General features: G+C 37.7%; 1 protein-coding gene across 1 annotated transcript; it reads right to left on the bottom strand.

The window, feature by feature from the left end:
• Nucleotides 1-15,668: 15,668 nt before the first annotated feature.
• LOC124987418 (RWD domain-containing protein 1-like) lies at nt 15,669-16,685 on the bottom strand. The gene is given in 3 exon segments (XM_047556646.1): nt 15,669-16,038; nt 16,040-16,499; nt 16,615-16,685. Coding segments are annotated over 3 exon segments (732 nt in total). The 3' UTR covers nt 15,669-15,837.
• Between the last annotated feature and the right edge of the window lie 5,269 nt (nt 16,686-21,954).

Raw genomic sequence — 21,954 nt, 5'->3', positions numbered from 1 at the left:
TGAAGGGTTATCTGTCCAAGATTAATGAGGTAGCAGGATCACAAAAAAAGCAAGAAAGTCCCGTAAGCTCATTTTACACTGATAGCATTTGCCCTTCCAGAGGAAACAGAACTACAGGAACAGAGCTTGTGTTTGACACCTCTGGGGACAAGAAGGTAGAAACTCAAGACCAGCTTAAGGTGGGAAGTCTGATAAACATTCCTTGCTCATGAATCTAGAGGAAGGCAAACCAGAATAAATCATTCCCTTCTACCTCTCCCTCCGCCCCCACACAGTGCTGGGGTGATTGTTGTTTCAGATTAGCAGTTTGCCATGGAGGAAGGTGACCAGGAACTTAAACCATCTCTGGACATGACATGTTTGTCCCCTGGTGAAATTTCAGTCTACTTTTATATTGTAAATCTCTTAGCTTTCAAACCAAGTTTAAAATAGTTTCAGATTGTCAGTCTCCAGGTGTAAGACAAAAAGAAAGTCTCTCTGGAGGGATGTTTATTTTACTTTGGGTCCTAGGAAACACCTGCAAATAATATTTCAAAGCCAATAACCATCCCATAAGCCCAGGTAAATGAACACCCCCACCCCACCAAAAAAAAAGCAGGATTCACAGAGTAAGAGTCAGAGGAGACAATAGACTGGTCACCAAGTCCTCTTGACCTTAGGTAGGACAATTATCAGATCAAGATTATAAAGCAAGTAAGCTCACAATATTTAATGAAAAAAAATGACAAACTTGTAGAAGAAATAACTGGGACGTGAGAAAATTTAAATATTAAAAAAATGCTAAAATAGAAGTTACACCTGAAATTAAAAATCTAATGGATAGGACTAGAAGCAGATTATATACTGTTAAGGAGAATTAATAAGAGATGCATGAGAAAAAATTATACAGGACCCAGCAGAGCAAAACATATTATCAATAATAATAATAATAATAATAATAAAGATTGTTAAGAACTAGTTAGCACAAAGGGAAACTCTAACAAGCTTAACTGAAGCATGAAGTGGGGTGGTGGGTAGAGAAGAAGAGGAATTGATAAAGGACCATATTTGAAAAGCTAATGACTGGGAATTTTTTTGTAGGTCACGCAAAACAGCACATCACAGGCACAAGAACACCAGTAAATCTAAAGCTGAATTAAAAAGAAAAAAAAAAGCTTGATCTCTAGTATTCTGCCACCAAACTGCCATGATTTACTCTTCCACTTTCTGCTCTTTCACAGCTTCTCTTACTGCTTCTCACTAAACCTTGAATCATCCAGAAAGAAAAGTCCTCTGCTCTTCTCATGTACAAGCTACTCTCAAGTGCTCACCGCCACGCCTTGTGGCCTTCCACAGTTCCTGGCTGGATTGCTTGTGCACACCCCTTCCTGTTTCAAAATCCCCTCGCTATCCTAACAAAACAAACTTTAGAATCAATTTTGTAGATACCAAGAGATCTCTGCAATAAAAGGATCTATTGAGCCATAATAAATTCTAACCAGAAAGGAAAAAAAAAATCCATAATCTACTAGTAGCATGGCTAGGTAGCAGCTGGAAAAATCTCTTCCAGATTCAAGAAAAGAGAATTTTACAATAAGGTTTGGGAAAAGAAAGCCTTCACTGCTTCTGCTGAACCTACACTGGATATTTCTTTTTTTCTTTTCTTTTCTTTTTTATTTCCTTTGGTACCAGAGATGGAACTCAGGGGCACTTAACAACTGAGTCACATCCCCAACCCTTTATTGTATTTTATTTAGAGACAGGGTCTCACTGAGTTGCTTATGACCTTGCTAAGTTGCTGAGGCTGGCTTTGAACTTGCAATGTTCCTATCTCAGCCTCCCCAGTCACTGGGATTACAGATGTGCTCCACTGTGTCCAGCTATACTGGCTATTGATAAGGGAGGTAGGTCAGTGTGAAAGAGACATTTGGGGACAGGAGGATAAACTGTACTAAATGCTTGTCACCTTTCCCTGGTTTGGGGTTATAAGCAGAATGTGAGGGAGAGTCCTGAAGGTCTTCCTCCTGAGGTTAGAGTCAGGGGTTCCAATGAAGCTTAGGAATGTGGAACTGCATTTGTTCTGGGTGTGGCCTGAAGCTGTGAGCTACATTCTCTCCTTCTCTCCTCCATCCTTTGGTCAATAACTAAACTTGGAATATTTCAGATTTTTTTCTTCTCAAACAACATATTTGACTTCAAAGGAAGAACCTAGAAGCTTTGAAATTCATGAAGAGGGGCTTTTACATATAATGTAAGGAAATTTTTCAGAAAGCCAATTGGTATGCTAGAAGAACCTGTGCTTTATGTTCAAATTTCTGATATGCCCCCCGCTAGTTGGACAAACATGGGTCAGATCTTGAGCCCCCATGTGTCTTGTTTGCTCACAAATGAAGTGGAGATACCAATAGTACCTACAGAGCAGCATTCCTAGTGATATCAGAAAGATAAGTGAAATTCCTCTCCGAGAGCTCTGCTCAGTCCACATTCTGCATGTGTTCTCTGAGTAACTAGGAATGGACTTCCAGTTGTAACCCTGATTTGTGAGGTCAGTTGAGGTATGTGCAGAATTAGTACACAAAGCAATTAAAGTCAACTGTAGCCTTTCTCGCTTAGATAATTCTCATATTTAAAAATAGTTCCCAATATTGATGAGTTAGGGCTTACAGAGATTGAGGGGGAAGAGTTGGTGACATAAGGGGGCTCCCCCCACCAATGTGTTTCTAGCACTCTTTGACAGGTTCCCTTATGCCATTGTGCATGTTGTTATTCCCCAGGCCCTGGGCGTGGGGAGTAGAAACTCAGTGACAATCATATCCCCTGAGGAACAGTCATATCTTTTTTTTCTTTTCCTTATTTGCTGAGAGACATGATTTATGCAGGTTTCTCTTTAAATTTACTTACCTGATGTGCTCAATCCAACTTGGATTTGAACAAAAGGCTAGTGGATGGAGTTAGTAATTCACTGATTAAGAGGGCTGAATTAAGTGAACGGAAAAAGTGGAGAGATTATAACAAATGAGATGACACTCCAAATTCTTCAAAAACTTTCACAAATGGAAAACCCAAACACATGGAATCACTGGCACTCAAAGAGGTCTGAAAGCCCTCCAGACATCTGGCCTAGCCCCCTCATTGTCAAAGTCTGGTGGTGTGAGCAGGGAGTGACATTTCCTTCCATGAAAGAGCCAGCGGGATCAGATTCCCTGCAACACAGGGGTGGACAGAGCACAGACAGAAGTTTGTAACAAAGACTCCTTTGGGAGCAGGCATGATTTGATGCTTTTGCTTTCATTTAAAAGCCTGAGTAGATTTTATTTGCTAATGTTCTAAGTGGGTTAGAAACAAATTCTGGAATTCCAATTTTGGAACTAAGAATAAACTCTCTTCCTGTAATTGGATTAGTCCTTACGTGGAAGATAAGATTCTCCAAAAGAGAATTTGAAAAATGAAACTTAATGATACTTCCTACCAATTCCCAGGCCAGTGAAGTGAAGGAAAGACCTCTTACTCTGAAAGAGTAGGGTCACATTACTGTACCAAGCTGGTAGAACATACAGTGCAGGAGATGGAGAGACTAGGCAATGTCCCACAAAACTCATGTCACTGCAGTACGGGACCTCCTTGTCCCATTGTAACAAAGGTGGCAGTTGTGTCTATTTGTTCCATTTGAAACTGTAGCACAGACTGAATCTTGTGAATCTTGCTCTCTCGGGATGCTGGGGTCCAACAGTATACTCATGACTCATCCAGAGGAGACAGACACTTCAAACCACAGAGGTACAATTCTCTCTAAGGATTAAAGGCAAGCACACTGAAATTGAAACAATTGAACCCAAATTTAAACACTTATACCAGGAAACAACTGCAATGTTTTGACCATCACTTCTGGACTAGAAGAGGGCCTCTCTGGTACAGAAAGCCTCTGTCCAAGGAATCAGTAATTTGAGGATCCAGGTTCCACACTTAAGAGACCACCTCCAGCTCTCCTCCCAATACAGATGAAAAGGGGGAATGAGAAAAAAAATGTTTGTTAAATGGTTATGATGAGCCAAGTACTGTGTCAGATATTTTATATAAAATTTTCTTGAAATTTTATCTGAGAAAGTTAAGGGACTTGTCCAAATGGTTTCAAGGTGATGGAACTGAGATGGACTTTTTGAAATGCTCGTATTCTTTCTGCTATACATGTCTTCAATAAGAAATTAGTCACAGTGATATTATTGTTCTTAAACCATTGAAACAACAAAAAATAGATAACATTTATCCAGGAAGATATAGCCTTCCTTCGAGAAGAAAATGAAATGAGTCATAGGTGGTTATCATTTAGAAATTAGATCATCGTTCAACTTTTAAATATCTTAGGTATTAACGTGTTCCTTCTTCATTCAAAAAGTACTTCAGCATAGTGCACCAAATTGATCTGTGTGCTTAAAGAGTCAAACAACTCTAAGTACATATGAATTTTCTTTCTTCTTAAGTGCATTTAGAAGCATCTCAACAGTCAGACAGAATTCAAAGACTAGCTATCTTTCCCTGTATATCATGGCATAATTACTGGCTAATGAGCTATATGAGAATAAAGAAAACTAACAAAAAGAAAAAAACTGTCTCCTTCTGGATAGTTGATGCATTGAGAATGCGTTTTCTCAGAGAAATTGTTAGGCTCTTCACATTTGTTTTTATTTTTATTTTTGTTGCCATTATTATTCAAATCGCCTCTTCCTTCTCTAAAGGAAGATTAAAGTGTTTCATGTTCTTAAAGTGCCTCATAATATCCCTAGGGAACAGTGAAGTATAATTACTCCCATTATTTTAGATAAAGAAGCACAGAGCTATTGACTCGGCCTGGGTAAGATGATCAATTTCAGAAAAAAAAAAAAAAATCTAGAATCTGGGGTCCTTTTGATTTCACTCCCCTATTTGAGGTTTACAGGAAATTCACAACTCATCCTTGGATACAGCTTTTCCTGTTAAGAACAGCCAGGGCTGGCTGTGGGAAGAGTTAGTAACTATGTAATGCATCCTGTTTGTGTTCCACACGTGTGTTAAATTAAATTGGGATTAGCAGAGATTATTCCAAATAGTGAGGGACCTTTCAAAATATGCATATTTTTAATTCTCCTTCCCTACCCTGGGCTAACTATACCAGAGTTTTCAAGAATGAGGCTTAGAACCAGGTTTTCATAAACACTTAGGATGGCTTTGATATTCAGCAAGGAAAGTTTGGGAAGCACTGCACTGTCCATTTATCTGATGCGTGAAGACCTTGTTTAGTAGTCTAGTTTCGGGATCATTTTTAAGTAACATGGCTTAGATTTGAATGGTCATTCTATCACTTGTTAACTGTGTGTCCTTAGAGGATCTTGAATTTCACATGAGTTGATAATGCAGAGTCCAAATGAGTGTCAGTGTAGGCTGTGGTGACACACAGCTCTAATCCCAGCTACTCTGGAGGCTGAGGCCGGAGGAATACAAATTGGAGGCCAGCCTTGGCAACTAATCAAGACTCTATCTCAAAAAATAAAAAGGGCTGGAGATATAGCTCAGTGGTAGAACACTTGCCTCACACGAGAGGCCCTGGGTCATACGCACTCAACTGTGTGAAGAGTTACTTCCTGCTGGTGGAGGAGGTAGTAGAAGTTATCCTAACCCATGGATGGTCCATGCCTACCTGTTTCATTAGAAAGTTCACACGTTGAGCAAACCTCTTCAATTTTCCTCATCAGCTTTAATTTTTCTTTCATCATCTCCTAATGAGAGACCACTTTCATTTCTTTTTCTTCCATAAGGGAGGCCTGCTCAAGTACTTGCTGAAGACTCCCACCCCCATTGGATTCTTTTTCTGGAGTGGTTTGCTAGTTGTTTTCTCTAGTCTGCCTCCTCAACAGTTACCAATAAGAGATGGCCCCTGTCCTGATATGTAATATCAGAGATGTGAAGAATATCCTTTATCAATGCATTCCCTGTTTTCTGTTAAGGAAGCCCTTTCTGACTCACAGTTGAACTGTGTTCACATAGTATTATAGAACCATAGTGGAAGCTGTTAAATTCTCTACATCAGTGCGTCTCAAACTTGAATATGCATACGAATCACCTAGGGATCTCATTAAATGAAGATTCTGATTCAGGAGGTCTGGAATCAAGCCCAATATTCCACATTTCTAACAAGGTGGACCCCAGGTGATGCTGCTGCTGCTGCTGGTTCTTGGGATAAACCTTGAGGAACCAGGCTCTATATAACTTAATCCCCCTTGTGTCTGTATATAAGTGTTAACGTCTTGCTTTAGTTTAGTTGTACAAAAAAATGAAATGGTCTCTGCAGATTTATGTAATTTCCACTGTCAGAAAATGACAATTCTACAACTCAGTCTACTTTCCTTTTGGCCTCAGCTGTCAAACAAAATACTGTCCAGCTATTGCTGTCTCCTGACTCCTGGTTCCTGCAAACATCTGTAGTGCCAGATTGTTTTCGGTATGTATTTTCTTCTGAAAGTTATTGTATTAGGTTATGTCTGAATCTCTGCAGCACCAAGATTTCAGTCATTAAGGATTCGTGGCAAACTTTTTGTGATTGATGAAGGAGTGGAGTGGGAGCTAATTCTGGCACTCATGATTTTCTTAGTCACTTATGTTCTATTTCTGTGACTAGATAAGCTAAACAGATTGGACCCAGTGTCAGAGTGGGAAAAAACAACACCCCTTCAATTTCCTATGGTGTATGTTATTTGGGCTAGATGTCACTCTAATTCAGACAGTGTGTAGGAACTTCAGTTTAGTTCAGAGACATGAATAGCAAAGTCCAATTTGAGGGTATTTGTATATTTCTAGTCTTTCCTTGTTTTAAAAATTTTTTAATGGGACTGAAGCTTATAGAAAAGATATAACACTTAAGTAGAAAAATTCAGAATACCAACCAGTTGGATGTGTTCACTGTTGAGTATTTGATATTTTTTTTTCTTTCCAGAAAGTTATTTCTGTGTATATGTGTATAATTATTTTTAAAACACAATAACTTATTACTGAGTTAAAGCAAATTAAATTGCCATTTTGTAGGTCAAGTAGTTGAATGCTACCAGTTTCAAGATTTCAACCATGTTATATTTTCACTTTTAGCATAAATTTAAGTCCTTTGCAAAATTAGCCTATTTGATATTCAGCAATGTGTTTAAAATTTTAATATGAATGTGTCAGTATATACTATATATGTAACCTTTATAGAAATTATATGTGTATATATATGTGTGTATGTGTGTGCATATATATATATATATCCCTAATGTGTATATATATATATATCCATAATTCTTATATATATATATGTATGTGTGTATGTGTGTGTACATATATATATATATATAATCTCCCTAATGCTGTTCACTTAATTTGTTTCCAATTTTCTTCATTATTTTAGTCAGTATTCAGTAAATACCCTTATGAAGAATGGCTTGTATGCATCCATAATAATTTCCTTTGGCAAATCCTCCACAATTAGATCACTGAGTTAAATGCATTTTATGAGATTTAAAGTACCAGCAGCTGTAGATGAGCATGTCTTTCACTGTACCTATGCCAGTACATGATATTGACATATTCAGTTTTCTTTTAGTGTGATAGATGAAAAATAATATTTTATTTTTTGCTTTATATTATTAAGGTGCTTACTTTTTTCTGTTTATTAGTATATTTATTTTATTTTCTGTAGATTGCCTAGAATGTAATCCCTGTTTCTATGTCTTGCTGGTTTGGTTCTTTACATTTTCAAGTTATAAAAATTATTTTTATTTATGATATTGACATTTTCCTATTATCAGTGCTACCAAATCCCACTTTTTCAATTACCTTCAGACTTTACTCAAGGCTGGTATTTTTTAATTTTAATTCTGTGATTTAAAATTCCTATGGAGCCTAGTTCTTATTCCTTTCAATTATGATCGATGCATCTAATATCTATAAATTTCACCTAACTCTAAATAATTTAAGCATGTTTTTCTGGTTTTTAAAAAACCAGTCCCTAGTTATCTTTCAACTATATAATTAGTTCAAAATTATTTCAATCAAGACAGAAACCCATTTTCCCTTTTCTGAAATAGTTATCTACTTTTCTGAGCCCCCTTGACTGCATAACCTGTCCTGTAATTGCTGATGTAAACTGTCACATTTATCATGCTTGGGTAAGCTTCTGGGACTTCACTTCTGCTTCTCTCATCTGCCTGCCTCTTATGGTACAATCAGCACAATTTTAATAAGTAAACTATTATGTGAATTTTCAGTAGCTAGCTGTGTGTGTCGTCCACCATTGTTCCTCTGAACATTTTCTTGACTCTTCTTTCTCATTTGTTGTTTATTATAATTGTTTTATTTAAGTACTTGGAAAGCATAGTTCCTATTGAGATTCAATGGGCATAGTGTCAAATTTAAAAATTAACTTCGAGGAAATGAAAGTATTTAAAATTTTGAGATTTTCCATTTAATATGTAACATTTTTACTTCCACAATCTTCTTTTATGAATCTAGTTACTGTTTAGTTACTGTTTATTAAGTAACTCCTACACATTTCTAGTTATGTTTAGTTCGATACATTTTGTTTTTTATTATTTTGTGAGTGGGATTTTTTAAGAATCTCACTTCAAACTTGTTTTTATAGAATCCTAGCTAGTTATTTTTATAGCAAGATACCTTGCCAAATGGTGGTAAGTTTTAATAATTATTTCATTTTTACTAGGGATCATCATTCAAGTAATCTTATTTGCAATATCCCTTTTGCTAATGAAATTTGATCTTGTCTTTCCTAATAATTTTTATTTTTGTATTTCGTCATCTCATATGATTCTACCCTATCTTATGTCTAGAATAATCAGAACTTTGTAATGATAATGCTGTATTTTCTCTTCAGATTCTAGTTGGAATGATGTTATAGTTTTGCCTTGAGTACAATGTTGGCAGTAGATTTTTTTTTTAAGGTTAAGGTAATGGCATTTTTTCCATAAATTTTTTATATTAACAATAATATGTGTTGAATTCTATCAATTGAATTTTGAACTTTGTGAAGATGATACAATTTCTCCTTTAGTGTATTTATAGAAAAATTATAATCAATAGGTTTCTTAATATCATAGCATTGTTACAAGTGTGAATAATTCCTGTTAGTTCATGAAATATTATTCTTTAAAATGGCAATTTTCATTTATTCATTTATTTTCATTTTCATTCATTCATATTCATTCATTTTCATTTTTCATTTATTTTGTGTTTCTATGCTTTTATTGAGAATTGGATTATATTTCTCGGCTTTGGGTTTCATTATGTTTTTTTTCCTAGCTTTGGTGACCAGAGTCATGTTAGCTTGCTCATAATTCTTGGGAAGATGTCTCCATAATGAAAGCATTTGAGCAGGGTATGGGGAGCGAAAGGTCTTGTGTCCAGTCCTCATGGTCACATGTAACCAACTGAGTCCTTCCTCAGAGAGCCATGTATTCTGAGGTGGACCTCTGCAACCACACTCCTGAATTAGAAGGCACAGTCTCTCTGATGCTCTTTTTTTATTTGATCCTTGGGAGCTGTGCAGAAAATTTTCTCTTTTCTCTCCAAAGAGAATCTTATGCTTAGCTCCTTGATAATAGTTTCCTTAGGGTTTTTGTGGGTTCTGCATTTAAATCTTTTAAATTCAGATTGAAAAAAAGAAAGCAAAAAAAAAAAAAAAAAAACAAAAAAACATTTAACTGCAATTTTGCTGTACTATTGGAAAATCCACCATCCTGTACAGGGAAAGTGCGTGACGGGGAGGGGACAGTCAGAGAGCTTTGACATCATCAGATTTTCCTTCTTTCTGTCACAATAGCCCAGGATTAAATGGGGGCAATATGCCTGTAACAGAAGAGCAATCTTTTGGGGGAGATTGCAAATACCATATATATACCTAAATATATATAAATTTTTTTATAAATTTAGAACAAAGAAAAGCAAAAAATAATGATGCCATATGGGGTGCTGTTATGATAAAAATTTTATCATTTGTTAATTACTCTTTTCCTCTAGTCCCTTTGTGAATTAGAGAATATAAGTAAATAGATATTCACTTGGGATTCACATATTTATTTCCTAAACCAAAGAGTTATTTTGCACACGATAAATTCTGGATCAGTCTGTCCATCTGTCATTCTGGTGTTATTTGAACTTTTACTTTTTAAAAAATATTTTTTTAGTTGTCAATGGACCTTTATTTTATTCATTTATATGGGGTACTGAGGATCAAACCCAGTACCTCACACAGTGCCAGGCAAGTGCTCTGCCACTGAACCACTGAACCACAACCCCAGCCCCTCTGTGAACTTTTTCTTTTCCCACTTTTTCATAATAGTTGCAGTGTTTTCCCTGCCTGCATGACTGGAAGCAAATTTGCCAATTGCTGAATTCTTCTGACCATTTGAATAAGAAGCTAGAAGGAAGGGAAGAAAGGACGGGATGCTAAAATCTCTGTCCCTGGTCCTTAAAAGTATCTGCCTGGTCCTGGTTGTGCTCATAGGCATACTTTGCCCTTTGACCTCATCTTGAGAGAACTTGTCCCAGTGAGTCAAGCAAAAATATTTTCACACACAGATCATATGAATCTAAGATGGGGCATTTCCTGTTTTGGGGAAGGAGAGGAAGTTTCTTAGAGGAGTTTTGGAGACGTGTGTCAGAGAGTTGTCAGCACTAGGGACCTCCTGGCATATGAAGGTGGGAGGTGATTATCATTAATGAAGAAATGAGGACCCCAAAGTTGAAGGCCCAAGAATCATTTTCTCCTTGTGGATGATTACAGTAAAGCCACTTTTGCTGCTTTCAAGGACTTCATGTAGGATTTGATTCAATTCTTCCATACTATGAGCCTGAGGATGGAGGGTATCATTTTATGTAAACAGGACTTCGAAAATGCCTATCAATTTATATAAGAGAGAACTGAAGCTCAGGAAGGTATGTGATGTCCTCTAAGTCATTCACTTATTATGAAATAGGATGAGAAACTCGGGACTTTAGCTGGTGGGGCACTATTCTCTCTATTCCACCAGCTTAAGAGTTTACTTCAGGAATTTGGTATCGAATTTTTGTATTGAAGTTTCCTAGATCCAAAAACCAAACCCCAAATAATCCATCCTGTTCTAACTGAAGAGTTTTCCCCTTAGATTCGTCAGAGGGATTAATCAAAGGAAAATCTGATAATGCATCTAGAAAATTGGATGCTACTGTACAATTCTATATAGTCAGTCCATTCTCTGACCACAGTTTAAGCTCAGTACATACCCTGACACCAGGAGACTAATTGGCGACATAATTGTTATCCTTGCTAGTAACTGCACAAGCTGTTCTTATTCATATGAGCACCTAATCCTTTTCTAAATTCTTCTTGCTTCAATTTGCCTCAATAATATCTTGCAGGAGTGGATAATTGCACAATGTGTGGAGAAGGATTTCCTTTGATCTTCTCTAAATTTAGACTCTGCTCATTTCTTTCACTTCCCTTCAGGATAGGCAGTGGGACCAGGTACAAGGAGGGACACCCAAGCAGATGCCCTGCAGCATTTCATTTAGATTCCTTTGTCATAACACAAAACTCAGAGCTCTCCTCCATTTCTGTCCTGAAGAGACTGACTCTTCGTCCTTGCCTAAGAATCCTCCCTGGGCCACTGGCCCAGTCATTCTAATTATTTCTGCAGCAAACTGAAAGAACTGACAGCATTGCTCAGGTTCAAAAGAAGAATAAATGGAGATAAGATCATTGACTTCAAATGTCTGGAGGGATGTCAGGGGGATGAAGGATGAGAGTTACCCTGAAGAGCTTAAGAATTCACACCAACAACTGTACACGTTGTTGAAACGGTGAACTTGAACTCAAAAAAATGTGTAGGGCCATGTATTAATAGAGTTATCTATCTAGGAAATGGTTACCCTGGAACAGAACAAACCCCTCTTTATGGATTTGGAGCTGTGAAACCATGAGCAAGCATCCTTTCATTCTAGGCTTTTCATATCTGGGTGACTCTGGGAAGGCGACTTCTTTGAGTGCCTTTAATGTCTTCTGTGTAAAAAAAAATAAGATCACTTGTTGAGAAAACCTTACATAACTATTGATCAGCTGTATGTAACAATTTGTCATCCTGGTGGAAGTTGAGAGCTAAGAGGTTAGGACTTGAGATGCATTTAGGAGTAAAAATCAAAAGTACATGATGATCAATTGTTTTAGGGAGTAAGGGAAAGGGGTTGTATGATAGAAGTAATGCTTTCATATTCGTGGGGAAAATACATATTAAATGGCACTTTAGAGTGTGTTAAATGGTCTAATCGCCTCAATATGTAAGGAAGCTTGGGAGGTCAGGGAGGCTCCCTGGAAATGGCAGGGACTGAGCTGGTGTGAGAAGCAAAGCAAGGGCAGGATGAGCTAAGGATGATGATGATGACAGTGACAACATGTATTAAGTGGTCATTACATCCAAACAGGTGGACTCTTCCTTAAATGCAACATTTTCAATACCAAAGAATGCTGAAGTTCATAAAGATCCATTAACTTTTTTTTTTTCTGGTTCTCTTAGTTTATTTATTTTTTCTCTTTCCACTTTTTTTTATTGGTGCTTTATATTTGTACATAATGATGGAATTTGTTCTTACGTACTGTAAAGGCACACAATATAACAATAAAATTTGGCCACTATTCCTTCCTCCCCATCTCCCATCCTCTGGACACTTTCCTCTATAGATCTCCCTTTGATTTTCATGAGGTTCCCCCCTAACTCTCTTTTCCTTTTTCCTCTCCAGCTTCCACATATGGATTTTCTTAGTTTTAATGCTAAAGGTCAAAGAAATAATAAATGAAGGGGGAAATGAGAGGGATGAGGGTGGGGGTATGAAAGATGGTGGAATGAGACCAACATCACTACCCTAAGTACATGTATGATTACACGAATGGTGTGAATCTACATCATGTACAACCATAGAAATAAAAAATTGTACTGCATTTGTGTACAATGAATCAAAATGCATTCTGTAAAAATAAATAATAAATTAAAATAAATAAAATAAAACAATGGAGGAGCCATATCATGAGCTCAGGAAAATGACTGGATTTAGTTTTTATATTTATGCAAGAAAGCCATTTTTTTTTTTTAACTAGAGATTGAACCCAGGGGCACTTTACCATTGAGCCACATCCCCAGCCCTATTTATTTATTTATTTATTTATTTATTTTGAGAGAAGATCTCACTAAGTTTCTTAGGGTCTTGCTGAATTGCTGAGATTAGCCTTGAACTTGCTATCCTCTTGTCTCAGGCTTCTGAGTCTCTGGGATTGCAGGTATGCACCACCATGCCTGGCTTGAATAACTTTTCCATGGTTACATGTGCAGTAATTGGTGGAGTTGGGATTCAAATTCAAGTCTGCCTGACTACAGAAGACTGTGTCTTGGTCCTTTTGGGAAACCACCTGGGACAGCTACACCTGAACCAACTGTAAGAAATGGTCAGTCTTTAGGAGTCATCTTGAGTGCACGCTGGGTTAAATTTTATTGATTAGTTTTTTGGAGAGACAATTTTAGGGGAGGGTTGCAGAGAGATAAAAGGGACACAGAAAAGAGCAGACATGCTGAGAAAGTTGGGATCAAGGAAACTTTCTCATGAAAGAGGAGGAGAAGATTCAGATAGCATTCCATTATAGGATCTTGAAAAATAAATGGATGAGAAGGTCAAAGCCCCAGGCAAGGGAAATTCCCACAAGAAACTGGTTGACTCACATCAATGAGCTTTAGGGTAGAGACAAGCTTCATCATGAATGAAAAAGTGAAGGTAGATTCATGAGAGTGACTTCAGAGATTTCTCAGTTGAAGCCAATCCTTCATCATTCCCTTCCATTTAACAGAATGGGTTTGACTGCAAGAAGCAGAAACCTGTTCCTGGTAGCCAAAATAAGGGGCAACTCATGGTATGATTGCAGACACTCAGGTAGTAAAGCAAGCACCTCAGACCATCAAATGAAACTAGAAATGAAAACTTTGCACTTAAAACTGGAAGAAATAATTCCATCTCTAAAAGTCCTTTGCTTTTCCTTTTTAAAAGTTTTATTTTAAATTGGCATTTCATAATTGTACATATTTGCGGGGTACAGCATGGTATTTCTATACATGCATAAATTGTTTAATCATCAAATCAGGCAGTTAGCATATTTACCACCTTAAATGTTTATCATTTATTTGTGATAAGAATATTCAAAATCTTCTAGCTAATTTGAAACATGTAATACTTATGATTAACTATAATCACTCTACTCTGCAATAGAAAAATTAGAACATATTCCTCCTATCAAACTGTGAATTTGTACCCATTGACCAACTTCACTCCATCTTCCCACATCCCTTCACCCACCCCAGCTTCTGATGATTTTTACTCTTAATTAATATGAGATCAACTTATTTAGATTCCACAAATGAGTGAAAGCATGAGGTGTTTGTTTCTCTGTGCCTGGCTTGTTTCACTTAAGATGCTATTTTACAAGTTCATAGTTGGAAATAAGTTTCCATTTTTTTATGGATGAACAGTATTCCATCATGTATATAGAATGCATTCCTCTTATCTATTCATTTATAGGTGTATATTTTGCTTAATTCCATGAGCTTGGATATTGGGAACAGTACTACAATAAACTCAGGAGTGCCAATATCCCTTCCACTTACTGATTTCAATTTCAAATACACTTCTAAAAAATGTATGCCTTAAAATGTACCCCTGAGTATACTTTGGATACATGCCTCATTCTGGGATTGCTGGATCCCATGGTAGTTTTATTTTTATTGTTTTGGGAAAACTCTAAACTGTTCTCCATCATGGCTGTACTTATTTACCAACCTCCCAGCAGTGCGTAATGGTCCCCCTTTTTCCATGTCTTTACCAACATTTGTTATTTTTGAGTTTCTGATATCTTCCATTCTTGCTAGATTGTGATGAGAGCTCAAATGCTTTTCATTTGCCTTTTCCTGATGGTTAGTGATGCTGAGCATTTTTTTCATATACCTGTTGGACATTTGTGTGTCTTTTGAGACTGTCTATCCAAGTCTTTTTGCTCATTTTTAATAGTTATTATTTTTACTATAGAGTTATTTACATATTTTGAATAATATATGTATAGTTGGAAAATGTAGACTCCCATTTTGTAGGCTGTCTCTTCATTCTCTATTTCCTTTACTGAGTAGAAGATTTTTAGTTTAATAGTATCCCATTGGTCTATTTTTGCTTTTGTTGCCCCAGTTTTTCAGGTTTTATTGGAAACATTCTTGCCTAATCCAAGGTCATAGAACTTATCCCTTATGTTCTCCTGCAGGTTTGTCCTGGTTCCAGATCTCATATTTAAGTCTTAATCCACTTCAAATTGACTTTATATATGGTGGGAGATAGGGGCTCTAACTTCATTCTTCCACATGTGAATATGAAGTTTTCCTAGCTCCATTTATTAAAAAGAGTGTCCTTTCCCCATTGTGTATTCTCATCACCTTTGCTTAAAGTCAATTGGTGATAAATGTGTGGATTTGTTTCTGAACTCTGTTCTGTTCCATTGGTTCATGTATGTTTTTGATGTCACTACTATGCTGCTTTAGTTACTATAACTTTACAGTGTAGTTTGAATTCAGGTGGTATGATGCCTCCAGCATTGTTCTTTTTTTTTTTTTTTTTTGAAAATTTAAGGTCAGTTTATTAAGTTCAATGATGAAAGTGATCAGAAGAATATTCTCCTGAAAATTATTTTTTTTTCTTAGAAAAAAAGAAAGGAAAATGAAAACCCTCTAGGCATAGCCACAGATGCTGTGGCAGTCAAACTTCTCTGTAGATGGGGATAGCCCATTAGTCTGCAGAGTCACTCCCTGGGTCAGCAGGATTGTAGTCTGGATCATCTTCATCATCCTCCAGCTCCAAGTCATCCATTTCCTGGAACAAAGACTCATCTACCTCCACATTGTTTCCAGCATCCTCCAAGAACTGGATATCAGATGTGTCAAGATTATGATCTGTTTCAAATAGCTGTTTCCCATTTAATTTATTTTTTTCCTGCTTGCTCTTCTTCTTTCATCCGTTTCTTTTTAATTTCCAAAAGTTCTGCATCAAACTTGGCCTTCCAACTTAAGAAATTCTCTATTGTAACAGGAGAGCCATGGAATAATTGCTTTTCTGCTTCTTCTGCTTCTCTTTCTTTTTGTTTCTTTTCTTCTTCCCTTCTAGTTTTTATCTGATCTACTATTTCATTTAATTTTTCTTGCACAGCTGTCACTAGAGTAAAGATCATCACCATACCAAGATTTTCTTCAGCCTGTACTGCTAATAATTTTAAAATATCTGAGACATCATTATCTTCTAGGTTTTCCTGGGAGAATATTTCATAAAGGGGAGTTTCATCTGGGTATTTTTCACTGTATGTAAACTTGAGAGTAGTCTGAACAGTTTCATCATTTTCTCCAGCCTCATATGTCACAGTAATGGTGAAACTGGGTGGATTTTCTGATAATACTTAGCAGGACCTTGTCAAGTGAAGCACTACTGAAGGAGAATGTGGTATCAGGAGAGTCCATTTATAATTTTGGAAGACTAGTTGTTAGGAGGGTTGGATCAATGTGCAATCAAGCTGTGAAGGAATCGGGGTAGATGGACTCGAGAGCCTCCAGTTCATTGCGCTGCTCTTTGCCGTAATCTGTCATCTGGCCCTCGCTGCTACCCATGGGTCGCCCCGATACCAGGGAGCGCGCTGCCGCTCAAACCACCGCAGCGCTGGTTGTCGGGCGCGCGCAGGCGCAGAGTCTCCAGCTGGAAGTCCCCCAGCATTGTTCTTTTTATTAAGACTATTTTGACCCTTTCAGGTGTTTGTAGTCCCATATTGATTATTGGATTGTTTCTTCTCTTTCTGTGGAAGATGTACTTGGTATTTCAATGGGTAATGCATTGATTCTGTAGACCCCTTTTGGGCAGTACTATGGTTTGGATGAATGGCACCTACAGGTCGATGTGTTAAAGACATTGTCCTAAGGTTTTCCCTATTGTGAGGTGGTGGAGATTTTGAAAGAAAAAGTCCTAGCGAGAGGATATTAGGCCATTGGATGAGCACCCTGGAAGCAGATTGTGGGACCTTCAGTCTCTGTTCCCTGGCTCAGGATGCAAGCCGTCTGTCCCATCATGTAATTCTGCCAGAATGTGCCATCTTTGCTAGTGGCCCAATGAAATGGGACTCTTCATTGTTAGAACCTCCAGTACCATGAGCCAAAATAAGTCTTTTTCTTTTACAAATTAATTATGTCAAATATTTCATCATAGTAATGTAAAGTTAACTAATATAGCTACTATGGATATTTTAATAGTATTTATTCTTCCAAATCATGGACACATGTTATCTTTCCATTTATTTATGCCTTTTTAAATTTCTTTCATTAATATTGCATAGTTTTCATTATAGAGAACTTTTATCTTCTTGGTTAAATTTATTCCTAAATATTTTTGTAGCTATTGTCAATGAGATTGCTTTCTTGATTTCTTCTTCAGATAGTTTGTTATTTGTATACAAAAATACTACAAATTTTTTGTGTGTCAATTCTGTATCCTGCTACTCAATCTAATAATTTGGGGGGAGTTTTTATGGTTTTATGTATATAAGATCATACTATCTGCAAACAGGGACAATTTGACTTCTTCCTTTCCAGTCTGGATGCCTTTTCTTTCTCTTGCTTTATTGCTCTGGCTAGGACTTCTAGTACCACGTTGGATAAAAGTGGCAAGAATGGCATTCTTGCCTCATTCTGGATCCTAGGGGAAAGTTTTCAGTTTTCTCCATTGAGTGTGATGTGAGCTGTGGGTTTGTCCTATGTGGCCTTTATTGTGTTGGTTTACACATCTTGCATTGTAGTCTCTTGATCACTTACCTCTGCTGACTCATGATACAGTGTAGATGTCCAAATCCTGTTTCTTTGAAACTTTTCTACTCAACAGCCTTTTTGGATTGACTCTCATTTCTGTGGTTTATAATTTATATTCATCAGAGAGAGAGAATCTGGTTGCTCATTTATTTGGTGACAAAATAGCACCTATTTAGGAGCTAAAAGTGTGGAACTTAGGATAGAAGTGTAAGGCACAGGTAATGTCCTGGAGGAGAAATTATTTTAGCAAAGTCAGAGGGCTAATGAATATAGTTCAGGAGTCCAGACATGGTCAAGGTCTTGCATACCTGTGAGATTCTAAGGAGTGCTAGAGATAAAATGGAATGGGGTTAAAGCAGGATAGTGGGGTGCAGGGTTCAGGCCTGTAATCCCAGCAGCTCTGGAAGCTGAGGCAGCAGGATTAAAAATTTGAGGGCAGCCTAAGCAAGTTGGTAAGGCCCTAAGTAACTTAGTGAGACCCTACCTCAAAAATTTTAAAAAGTAATGAAAGCTGGGGATGTGGCTCAGTGTTTAAGCACCCCAGAGTTCAATCCAGGTGTAAAATAATAATAACAATAACAAAAACAATAAAACAAGCAAAAAAACACAAGAACAGATAGAGTAAAAAATAAATTGATAGTAATTTATATAATATTATTCTGCTTCTTTTTGACTATAGGAAGTTAAAATAATCTTACAAGTAGTATGAAGTACTCTTTCACCCATATCACCCTTACTCTTAAACTGAGTCAACTTGGCAATTTTCCTGATCTTAATGAGTCCTTCCAGAGAAAATAAATGTGTGTTCATTCTACCATAGGCAATATTGAGATTTTTGTCTTTCATTTACTGATAAGGCAACTAGAACCTGCAGAAAGAAAGAAAATTGTCCAATATACAGAGTCAGCCAATGGCCATGGTGGGACTAGAGAGCAGTTATCTTCCTTCCTAATCTGTGATTATTACCTAATTTTCTGTATTTGGGTCTCATCTCATATGTTGAGTGTAATTAGTCATGGGAGTAGCTAAGACCAGTTTATCAAGATGGATTCTGAGGCCACATCAATTTTTAACAGAAAAAGGTGTCATGGTTAATTTGTAAAGCCTGTATGGTGAGGGATGGGGTGGGGGCAGGTAGGATGTCATCAAACATTTGCCTCTTCCTCCTCTTCTCACTGGGCTATTTCTCTGAAAACAGATGATATTCCACATGTAGTATATTGATTTAACTTTTTGACTTGTTTACTGACTTGTAATTTCATCCTCTCAGAATGGTAGAAGACTGAATAAAGTTAAATTCATTTTCATTAAATTGATCATTTGAAATAGACCTTTGTTAGAGAGAATTCCTGGCATGGAGGGGATTGCACTATGATGCCAGGAGGTATGGAAGCCTGGGTTTTGTGTCTAATTGTATATTTTAAAGACAGTACACATATCTCCTCTGATACTTCTTATTCTAGACTTATCGATCCTTGTGTCTTTTAAAGGAAATGAAGAAACATAGAATAGAAGATAGCAGATGCTGTTCAGAATCATTTGCTTCTGTTGGTGAGGATGTCTAAGTACAGAGATAGCAAATATCTTTGATCTCATGTTATAGTTCTTATGTTTTAGTATGGCTGTTATGATACTGTGCTGAGAAAGATTCTGAGGTTCCATCTGTACTTAGTAGAAGAAGGAATAGTAATCTATAAACAGTGTCTAACACAGCCATTGGCAGATCTGTCCACTGACTCTTTTTGATGAGCTTTTTAGAAGATGTCCTCTCAATCCCTTTTGCCAGACTGTGCTTCTGCCATGTTCAGGGGTATCTGAAACATCGCAGCCAGCATGTCTGCAACACCACCAACCAACCTACTCTACTCAGGATAAGAACAATCTCTCCCAGGAGTTATTTGCTAGTGTCCCACCCCATTATACTCCAAACATCAATGCTAGTGCATGATCTCAGATGCTAAAGATGGTAAAAAAGTGTGTTTCTGATACCGCCGTTTACCAGTGACAAGTTCTGCTCCTTCTAATGTTGAAGATTGAACACTAGAGAAGCACGCCAAGGCAAGCATATTAAGCAGGTTTTATTTAAAGGTAATAATACGGACTTCTCACAGCAGGAAGAAGGGGGCCATGGCTCATGTTCTAAAGTCCCAAGAAGTGAGTGCACCCTCCATCTTTTATAGGTTAAATTCTCTTTTGTTCTCCAGTTTTCTCCCCCCTTATCTCTCCTTCCTGACTACATGACTAGGCCTAGTTTTGCATTAAGTGAGAAACCATGGGCAGGGGGAGGGCCAGGGTGATTCAGGCAGGTAAGGGCCCAGGGGGCACCAATTAGCAGCTCCTTGCTTGCAGTCCTTGATAAAGGCAGGTAAACTTGGTAATCAATGGACTCCGGAGATTCTTGACATTCCATTCTTCCAGGGGCAGTCTCCAACTTCCAGAGGCATATGGCTTTCTGGCCTCCATTTCCTCCATTTGACCCGATCCCCTATTTCTACACTAACTACCTGTTCTTAATTCTGGCTTCATCTCCACCCCTCATACCTGGCCATATATTGTTATCTTTTCTTTAGAACTTGATGCCCATTCTGGGTGGCACCTGAGGAGGTGGGGTTGGGAACATGGTGTAGTGAGATGGCACTGGATCACAAGTCAGGAGACCCATCTTCTTGTCTCCATTCCACTTGACTTCTTGGAAGGCACACTCATTTCCTAATGAAGGAGGGATATTATCACACTTTTACATTTTGGAAAGTCGGCGTGGTGACTGGCACAGGCCTTCCACCTTTAGGATCAGCTTACAGACCCAGCAGTCTTCTTCTGACCTTTCTGCCACTTCCAGACTCCTGTCTATCCTCTGGATTCTGGAGTTGGTACTATAGAAAGAAGCATTTCAGCATCTCAGGAAAAAGAAAGAAAGAAGATGGTTCAATTATAAAAATAGATAATTTTGGAAACCATTCATTTTCAGGTTCTCCCTCCTGCTCCTAATAACTCCATCTGTCTGTTAAGCTCCTCTAACCTACATGGTCTGTAGGGTGATTTGCAAATGTCTCAAAGGTAGGGACGTATGTTTTCATTGAGTTCTCTCCTTGTCCTCACCCTGCCCAGTAAACTGACTTTCATGTCCAGTAAACTGACTTTCATGTCCCAGGTAAGGAGGTCTCCTTCCTGATGGTTGCTTACTTTTTCCCCTGTTGTATGGACCTTTAGTTCTTATTCTTAAACTAGGAATTAAATGGAGGGGGCCTAAGAGCTTGGCTAGTTCTGTCACTTCAATGCATACAAGAAAACTGAGACTTACAGATGGAAAATTTTCTCCAAAGGTCAAATAATGCTTTAAAAAAAAATTGGACTAGAGACCAGATCTCTGGATAAAGTTCCCCATGAGATAGGTGGTCAGTGTCTTTCGGTAAACAGTTTTGAGCAAGTGCTTGGGGCCAGTGTTCTAGATGCTTGTTGTATCAAAAGACAATCTAAAATTTATTGGCATAAAATAATTGTCTCACTGCATTCATCAATTCTTTGGGTCAGGAATTCAGAAGGGGCACAACTAGTGTTTCTTTTCTCTCCTGCATACCTTTGTAATTTGGGGGTATCACCTAGGATTGCTGGTATGACATCTCGAGAAGTTGGACTCACTTGTGAAATGGGTTTGGTCCTCCCATATCTTGATAGCTGGCCTGGGATGGCTGAAGAACGACATCAGCTTAGATTGTTTACCAAAGCACCTGTGTGTGACCTTTCAGCAAGAGAGTGTCAGAGTGATTGGACTTCTTAAGTGGTGTCTCAGGGCTCCCTGAGTGAGCATTCCAGCAAACAAGCAGAGGTGCATGGCTTTTATGACTTACTCTTGAAAGTCACAAAGTATCACCTTCACTATGCTACATTTGTCAAAGCTCCAACAGATTTAAGACCAGGAAGCACAGATTCCATCTTTCAGTGGGAGGAGTACCAAAAATTTTTCAGCCAGGTTTCAAACCTGCCATTGAAGGTTGTGATCTAAGTCAATGCATTTGCTAGATGAAACCAGTGAGATTCTTTCCTCCATACAGGTAATTTTTCT

This window comes from Sciurus carolinensis, chromosome 6 (assembly GCF_902686445.1).
Source record: "Sciurus carolinensis chromosome 6, mSciCar1.2, whole genome shotgun sequence".
NCBI lineage: Eukaryota > Metazoa > Chordata > Mammalia > Rodentia > Sciuridae > Sciurus > Sciurus carolinensis.
The sequence above is the reverse complement of the archived record's forward strand: the minus strand, read 5'-3'. Positions and strand labels throughout refer to the sequence as shown.